The sequence below is a fragment of the Gossypium raimondii genome, chromosome 1 (assembly GCF_025698545.1).
Source record: "Gossypium raimondii isolate GPD5lz chromosome 1, ASM2569854v1, whole genome shotgun sequence".
Classification (NCBI taxonomy): Eukaryota; Viridiplantae; Streptophyta; class Magnoliopsida; order Malvales; family Malvaceae; genus Gossypium; species Gossypium raimondii.
In genome coordinates this window covers 18670642-18679596 of record NC_068565.1, presented here as the reverse complement: position 1 = coordinate 18679596, position 8955 = coordinate 18670642, and the positions used below count along the sequence as shown (strand labels likewise).

General features: G+C 35.4%; 1 protein-coding gene across 2 annotated transcripts; it reads right to left on the bottom strand.

The window, feature by feature from the left end:
- Positions 1 to 1672: 1672 nt before the first annotated feature.
- LOC105785292 (protein BREAST CANCER SUSCEPTIBILITY 1 homolog) lies at positions 1673 to 7171 on the bottom strand. Of its 2 annotated transcripts, none has more exons than XM_052632644.1 (14): positions 6972 to 7171; positions 6829 to 6882; positions 6643 to 6713; positions 6217 to 6330; positions 5586 to 6025; positions 5211 to 5255; positions 4082 to 5092; positions 3885 to 3985; positions 3601 to 3787; positions 3398 to 3495; positions 3175 to 3301; positions 2922 to 3087; positions 2603 to 2721; positions 1673 to 2339 (listed from the first exon to the last, which is right to left on the bottom strand). In XM_052632644.1, the coding sequence occupies exons 1-14, from the start codon at positions 7025 to 7027 to the stop codon at positions 1989 to 1991; spliced, it is 2940 nt and encodes a 979-aa protein (XP_052488604.1). In that variant the 5' UTR covers positions 7028 to 7171; the 3' UTR covers positions 1673 to 1988. The 2 variants fall into 2 exon arrangements, with proteins under 2 accessions (XP_052488604.1, XP_012466750.1); XM_012611296.2 differs by having other exon boundaries at positions 5211 to 5321; positions 6972 to 7168.
- Positions 7172 to 8955: the final 1784 nt, after the last annotated feature.

Here is an 8955-nt window from a genome sequence, read left to right as displayed (position 1 = left end):
ATGTCGATAGCCTTGAAATATTGCTCAATGCCCCAAAGGAAATTATCAACATCCTTGGCATCCCTCTTGCGTAGGAACTCCTTAGGCTTCGGCACCTCCACTCGTTTTGGTGCCATAGAAAGCACACCTCTCCCAATAGTCATCTTAGACTTTGTGAGTTCACCGTGCATCTCTTCCATTTCTTTTTGAAATGTCAACAAAATGGCCTCAAAGATTTCATTCCGTTAGACAAGGTCGTTCACGGTCTCAGACAAACTCCTTTCGCCCGCATCCTTGAGCTTCTTCTGGAGTTCTTCACATTTTGTCTTGAGTGCCTCAACCTTCTCCTCGATGCCTTCCACTCGAGTGACAAACTCGGACATGGCTAAGGACATCTTATCCATGAGACTCTCCAAGGACCCTAATCCTTTGAAATAGCCGACGAACCTCACTTCTTCCCCTTGTTGACGACATTATTCTCATCACGATTACCATGTTGGTTGACAATGTCGAAACTCATCATCTTCGATCACCTCGAAATGATTAGGCTCTAATACCACTAGTGTGCTTCAAACTTAAGCTAAGCAATCGTGTAACCTTAGGCTTGAAAAGTTGATCGCAAGTATACCTAAGTAAGCTTTCGAGTAAGCACTTTGCTCGTTGAATCGAATTGTTCCTAACAAACTTGGTAAAGAGAACAAGAAAGTAAGAAAGCTTTAAAAGAATGGGAGCTCTGTTTACTCAAATGACTTATGAGCAAATGAGGGTAGGGTGCCCCTCTATTTATAGGCAAAACCTCATGGACATCAACTGTTGAGATTGAGTTATAAGTTCCACTATGTACAATGGAGATCTACTCCTTACTAACTCTCAACTACTCATTAAATGCTATACAAGAAGGGTGATCAAGTGTGGACAAGCCAATTTACAGATATCTAAAATCTTCCAAGGCATTATAGACTCATGTAGACTAAAAACCCCTATGTAGCATTATTAGGCCATTTGATGGTGCTTGTACTCTGTTGGCCTATATGGATGCCAAATTCTGTTAAGACATGACAAATGCATCCTTTCTTGAACCATTCCTATGAAAAGTAATCTCAACTCCTATGAAAAGTAAAATTTGAGAATATTGTTTAACAAAACAAAAGAAACTCCAAATAAATAGGTTAAAATACCTAAGAAGTTCCTGTATTATAAAGACTTGATCAAATTAGTCACTCTATTATTAAATGAATCAATTTAATCTCTATACTAATAAAAAAATCAAATAAATCCAAATTGTAACAAAATTAACATTATTATATAAAAAATTTAAATTATTTTTTCGATTATAGTTCAACTTCAAACAAAACTATAAAAACTTTAAAAATATTAACTCAATTAAACAATAAATCATAGTTTTAAAATAACAAATGTTACACGAATTACAATTTGATCTTATCTATTTCTTTTCAACAATATAAAACTAAATTGATCCAATAGAGAAACTAATTTGATCAAATCTCTGTAATAAAAGGCATCAAAAATACATTCGCCAAATAAATATAATCATTCATGTCTTTAAATTTCATATCAATCATACATTAAAACTAACAATATTGTTTTAATATAATTTATATAACATTGGATACTCAAATTAAGAAAAAATGTAAAGTTTAAAATCAATTTGAAAAAAAAAAACTTACTCAAATTAAAAAAAGTCATTCAAATACCAAATTAAAAAGAAAAAAACTTTGATACAAAATTGAAAAAAAAAATTTCAAGTTCATGTATTGGATGCGCAGAAAACAATTCCGCTTCTTTAATTGCCTGCTGCGTCTTACACAATACAAGAGTAAACTGTCGGTGCGCAAAGTAGCCCAACAGGTACAAGTGAACATACTTGCAGTCAAAGCTATCGATAAAATATAAAACCTATTGTTGGAAGAAGCCATATTTAAACATAAGATACAAATTATAGAACTGCTTAGACATACAAGGAAAGGGACGTTCTATAATCTGTATCATTATTCGCCAAGACTTAGCAATTTGCATGCAGATATGGAGCTCAAAACCCAAGAATTGCTTACTGCTTTGGCTCCAGTTGAACTTGCCAGAGCTTCCGCATTTAATTGCCTGCGGCTTAAAATCATGTGCTTCTTGCTGGGATCACACTTGACAGGCAACTCGACGCTATAAATTATGAAGATTGGAAATGCAGGGGAACCCAATAATCGGGCTCCCGGGTCACCTGATATGGGTTTTCTATGCAGAATGGTACCTCCTGCTGCGATTAAAACATCCTGTAGATCTCCCTTATAAGAAGGTTCAAAATCCCCCATTATATAGAACTTACACCCATCAAAAAGCTTTGGTTGCTGCAAAGATCATTGTTGTCAGTGAAAACAAAAACGAGCAGAACAAAATCAGATAAACCAGTATGATCATATTAAATACACATACAAGCATCATTTTCAAGAGTTTTCCGAGAAGCCTGATCTATATCTTATATTTTAGAAATAGAGTCAAAATAATGAAGAACTGAAATAATAGTTTAGGACAGATCAAGAGCATCGTAACAGCTACATTCTAGGGTTTCAAAAATATAAAATTTTGAAGACCAAGACCAAAAGGAACAGGCCTTATTCTGGAGTCTCAGCCTTCCAAGTCGGGGACCATCCCTGATTCCATGAACATCAATAGTTATTTCATATTTCAACTCATCAACAAGTTTCATGGCTTTGATGCAAGCTTTGACCCCTACACAAACAGAAATTTAGATTACTAGATGCAATTATAATTGGCACATGCATTTATGCAAGCTATAGCACATGTTTTACAGAAGTTCAGAATACAAGATGCAGCTATAATCGGCGCATGCATTTAAGCAGTTATACTAGGCTCATAAAAATCTTAAAACACTAAAATTCAAGAATTTTTTCCGGGAAAAAAGCACTAACACTTTATATTCAGTATCCACTTCCCCTCCAAGATACCCATTAAAATTTTAAGGGTTCTTTTGCATGCTCCATTTTCATCGGTGGATGCAATGATATGGGTAATATTTGAATCCCATCTCTTCAACACTGTAACACCAGCTAATTTCTCAAATTCAGACATGATTTCCTGTAGTTCAAAGTTAGATAAATGTTAAGGATTTCTTTCTGTGAATAAAAAAAAAAAAGCACAAGCATAACAGTCAGTTTCACTTACCTTTTCCTCAACTGTGAGACCTGAGCAACAGAGAACCAATTTGTTGCCTGATTCACAAGGATTCCATTTCTTCTGCACACTAACTTCATCATTTATAGGAATTTCATTGTGGTGTATCAGCAACTGTCTGTAAAAGAAGCAAGAGTATAATGAAATTTTTATGAGCATGAACTGGGTAAGTACATCTGGAAACTAAAATAAACTGAATGAATGTTCTGCATACCCTCTTAAATTGCGTCTTTTTCGGATTCCTTGGGACTCTGACTTTTCATTAGGCAACTTAGAGGAGGCATGGAGAGGGCATAAAATTACAAAGTTATCCTATAGATGAGATCCAAAATAAATACATGTTAAAAAGAAACTGTCTTAACTTCTCAAAAAAATCACATCAAGAACGGAAAGGTGCTTGATCTGTACAATACTTACAGCATCCCACCGGCATTGTGAGACTAGTTTTGCACAGGGAACATGGAAACTCTTCCGACAACTTTTTTCATAACAGCCCAACGCTGCACCTTTGAGTCCACAACAGGAGCATTTTATTTTTTGACTTCTGGAAAGTTCAGCCTCAAGGTTGATTGCCTTGTCATTTTCAAAATAAACATTAGGGGCCCTGTAAAAAAATTTTCACTATAATATATTAACAATGCCAAGATTATAAAATCAAAGTCTAAATCAAAATAAAATTTATAGAGTATAAATTCTTTTACCATTCAGTGCAGTTCTTGTGTGAATGTATGACCTTGGAGCCACCATTGCAATCTAGAGGAACAGAACTGCCTTCATAGTAATGAACCATCTCTCCAGAAGCCTGCAATTTTATTTAGAAAATAAGCTTGGGCAATTTATAGAAAAGATTGGTTGTTTTAGTCATATAATAGTTGGTATGAAATGCTAAAGCTCTAACCTCAGTTTCTTCCATAGAAAGACAGAAAGCACATTGTATTTTAATTGTAATGGTCTCACATTTGTGCAGTGCCACTCCATTAGCTAGAGGCAACTTCTTTACTATTGAGCTCTCTGAATTTCCGACAGTAGTCCTCCCATGAACCTTTTCACTTACTCTCTCTAGAGAAATGTTAGCATTTCCTCCCTGCTGCTGTTGGTCTTCAGGCAACCCGCTTTTCATGTCATCACTAAAAGAAACTTTAATCTTTTTCTTACAACCCGAGTTTTTTTCACTTTTCAAAGTCGGAGCCAACTTTACTTCTCTAGTATGTTTACTCAATCCTTTTCTGAACTGCTCAGCAGCATTTTCATGAGCTAAGGGAACGGGAAGAGAAGACTTCTGTTGAATCATATATTCATTTGTCTGCCCGCAAACGGTTAAAACTTCTTTAGGGGTATCAACTTTAACCAAACTTAGTTTTTGTTTCTTCAACTTTGAATAAGATTTATTTTGGCACTGGGCAGTGATCTTCCTGCAACGTTTTACCATCCTCAAATTCTCATTTTCATCACCACATTTCCCCATACCCACTATGGCAGCCAATGGTGTGTCTTCCTGTTTAGTAGCTTTGGCAGAAAAATGTGATGCCATTGGTTCAGTTACATGGTGATCCAAACCAGCCACCTTACAATTTTTCCTAGTCTTAGCCAAATATGAAGAACTACTACAGTCATCTTTTTGTTTTTTATTAAAATCTTCAGACCCTTTTCCCAGATTGACATGATCTTCAGAAATATGACTGCTAGTTCTGTCAGCTATATTCTTTTGGGCAGTCTTTCTCTGTTTCTTACCCAACTCCTTGGATTTACAACTCCTGATCTTATTACTACTAACACACTGGATTCTGAGAGATTCCATATTAGGCAGCATCTCCTCTGAAGCATCATGTCCTGTTATCATGCATGTGCCATTATTACAGGGCTCAGCTGTACTTGCACCCTGTGATGCAGGTTCATAGGTGTCTGCAACCTGCATTTGTTTGAAATAACAGTAAATGAGAATGACCAAACCTGATGAAATATTTCCCTGGAAAAGAAAAAAGTGCAAAATAGCTTTAGGTGGGGGGTTTAAAGGAGATTGTTTTTACCTGCATTTTATCAGGACTTGAAAGAAGTTCTGGGGAACAAGCTCCCTGTGTCCATTCAAACATTTCACTATCAAAAAGATTCAGATGATCACGGTTTCCATGCACCTCCTCCTACATGATTTTATGAAAGAAATAAGTAAAAAATTTCAGGCCATTACAAAATCATGTCTGTTTGCAGAGTTCAGTTGCCATTAAAAGGCATGAGAGCAGCGAGAGGCAGCTAAGTAAAATGTAATTGTAGCTTAAACAAAAAACTAGTATATAAATAAAAGGAAGATTCACATGCTATTGTTTAATAAAAATTGTTTGTACACTGGCTAGCAAATTTTAGGAAATGCACTTAGCTGGCAATGCCATAAGCAAGTGAACACTTACCTTAGAAAAACCTTCATCATCAGAATCCTTCATATCACTGAAAGAAGGAAGTCCAGGTGGTGTTATGTACAAACATTGATCCCCATCACTAAGCTGACTTGGCCTTTCTACATCCTCCTCCCTCAACCAGAAAAAGGGCGAAAGTATTTGCTCCCCCTTTTCTCCTAGATTGTTCTCCTTCAGAATATCTGAACTCATTTTAGATTCATCCTCGGTGATTTCAATCAATCCACCTCCATTCTTTTCAGGCAGCATGGATGTTTCTGAAAGGGGATATTGTGGCACCTGAACCCTTTTGTTGGTTGGAAAAGAAGGCTTCACAGAAATGGGATCAGAAGTTTCCGTTGATTTAGCCTCCCTTGATCCTCTTCCTTTGTTTGCTCCCTGATTATCCATTCTTTCACAACAATTGAGATCATTTTTAACTCGCTTTCCAGAATCTGTAATGAACATAAAAAAGGAGGATGACTGGAAGCACTCAAACTACATATAAGGTTAAATAGAATATCCCTGTCTACAATTATGCCTTTACGAAGAAAAAAAAAGGGTAAATCTTATTATACGTCCTTTTTTTGTTCATAAATCTTATGACATCTTGTGGAAAATGAAAATGAATGTCCGGGTATATTACCTGCTGAAGTGTCCAGAGGCGCGTCCTGAGTGACAAATATATTGAAACCTGAAGCAACTTCCATGCTTTTGTAGATGCTAACCAAGTTATCCATGTGAGGGGCTGGACGAACCTCTACAGCATAAACATTAAATAAAGAAGTTGAAAAGTGTAGCAGCCAAGAAACTGAAGCTTGATTTTTAGTTATTGTCATGTGCCACTTATTTCAACAAATTAAAGCAATGGTTGAATATAAGCAAATGACTAAAATGTAATACCAATTGAAACAACATTGTCTGATACAGTAGCAAAGAACACAAAAATGAACAACCAAACAAAGTAATGTTGCTGGCCCCAATTGTGGTTTAGACAGATGGAAGGATTAAACTCACTAACAACGAACAGGTTAACAATTTAAAAGGACAGAAACTCAAGAATGAAGCATACCTCGACGCCGGCAGGGTACTTTACAGACGGGACAATCGGAACCCGATTTCATTGATTTCAAAATACAGACACTGAAAAGTGACAGAGAGTTTTGGGTATCAGGGATTGCAATGTAGTGGATGAAAATTAGATCCAAAAATAAATAAAAAGAAACTGTGGAAGGAATTAAAGGATTATATAACATACTTGCAGAAGACATGGTTGCAAGTGAGCGAAACGGCGGAGTTCAAAAGACTCAAGCTGCAGCATAATTTAATTTCTTTAATAAAGTAGTTAAAATTAAGAAAAGCAAATTAAAAGAAAGAGGAAAGAGGTGAAGAGAATAATACCAAATGGGGCATTTCAGCTCCCTGCCCATTTTCTCGAGGTGACTTGGATCCCCCATTTTTGGGAATGAATTGTCCTTTCTTCTTCTTGAGAGAAAAGAGAGAGAGAGAATAAGCGACGGAAGAAACTAGAAATAGGAATGGATGAAGATTGTTTTAGAAGAAGGCGCTGAACCCAAAATCTTAAATTCGAACTTTAACCCGCCAAATATTTCTTACCCATAGCCGTGGCCGCCCTTTTTCATTCTTTTCATTTCCTCAAATCCTACCGTATTATTTAATTTTACCGGTCTCACAAACAATAATTGAAAATGAACCCAACCGAGTTGGTTGGAAGGTTTATAGAATCTAATAAAAGTTTTAAAATTGTGATTACTCTACTTTTATTTAATATATAATTATTTTTAATTTTTTATAATATAAAAATAAATATTTTATATTTAAAATAGTAAAAAATAATTTTTTTATTAAAGTATTCTTTTAGAAATATTTATGAAAAAAAACTTAAAATTTTATCAAATAATATTCAAAAGCCATAAAAAAATTATTTTGTCAAAATAAGTCTAAAAATTTAAAACCAAAAATTCATTTAGAAAAATCAAGAATCGAACTGAGCCAAATCAAATTATGATTGGCGGTTAAAAAAATCTAAAAAATCCGATTGAATCGAATTGATATCACCCTCTAGGTACAGTCCTAAGTTATATTGCACTCTTAAATAAATAATTCAAGTTCGAACCTTATTGATATAATGACAAGGAAGAGATATGGAGGAGAGGGTGGCAGTTGTCACGAAGGTTGGCTCACCTAGTCAAGACGGAGAGCTAGATGTTATAAAGAGTAGATGCGAGAAGAGTACTAAGGCTGAGAGCTAGAGTTAAGTTGACACTGTATAGGCTTGGTATCTTTGGAGAGTCGATTATTTCTTCATTGTTCCCGGAGGTATTTATAAGCGGAACTCCTATGTAAGGTGATTTTAACGTGTTAGATTTTCCATCTAGTCATCATTACAAAACACGTGGGGCGGATGTCTTTGAGAGGATGAGGATGTTTGTGATTGGATAAATCATTTCGCTCATTCTAACTTGATGGTATAGAGCAGTTGAACCCGCATAGTGTTAGTGACCAACGACACACATTCCCAATGGAAGCCTAAAGGTTTAGGTCTTGTATAGCTTGCGGTTGTCGGATGGTTGTGTTAGAAGGTAAGACTCATGGATGACTTCCCGGTTCGCTGTCGGCTGGCTTGCTGCTCAGGTGTCTTTTTGTCTTGCCACTTATCCTTATATGGATTAGGGGCATAACAATATTCCCCCCATTCAAGTCAAGAGAGGGGGGTTATAAAGTGGCCCTTCTCGAGACATCTTGTTCTGCTATACCTTCTTTGTCTAGTTGCCTTTCAGCAAATGGTGGTATTCATTGAAAATGAAACGTTGTGTCAAAAACCCATGAGATTCAACCATAAATGTATTCTGAGGACTATGTTTTGAGGAATCGTGATAATGATGAACAATATCATTTTCAAATAGGTGGTGAGTTGCCATTAGATGTTGCATGTTTTTCAAATTGGTGCATTTTGGGAGATAAGTATATATATTCTATGAGTTGTCTTCTTCGAGGTTATTTTACCTCCTTCACTTTTGAAATTTTTGCAGTTGTATAACAACTCATTTTCAGTGAAATTTTAATAGTGGTTTCGAGACCACGAATCCGATGAGTAAATTTTTTATTATTATTATTTTAATGTCTATGGGATGTTAGTAAAGTCGTATTAAAATTTCGTTAAGAAATTTTTATGTTTGCTTGATTAATTAAGTGAAAAGGACTAAATAGTAAAAAGTGTAAAAAGTAGGGTTCCATTACTTAAAAGGGTCAAATGGTTATGAAACTTTAAAGTGAATGGACTTATATGGTAATTAGACCATTTGAATAGTTAGTGGACATTCATGACAATGTTTTATTGAAATTATTAAAGTTTTTAAAGGTT

What these genes read in the sequence shown, in the direction of transcription:
- LOC105785292 (XM_012611296.2), bottom strand. Translation starts at nt 7,027, where the DNA reads ATGGGGGATCCAAGTCACCTCGAGAAAATGGGCAGGGAGCTGAAATGC. An exon ending in GAGCTGAAATGCCCCATTTG is followed by an intron (nt 6,883 to 6,971) that starts GTATTATTCTCT and finishes ATTATGCTGCAG; the next exon opens with CTTGAGTCTTTTGAACTCCG. An exon ending in TGCAACCATGTCTTCTGCAA is followed by an intron (nt 6,714 to 6,828) that starts GTATGTTATATA and finishes GTCACTTTTCAG; the next exon opens with TGTCTGTATTTTGAAATCAA.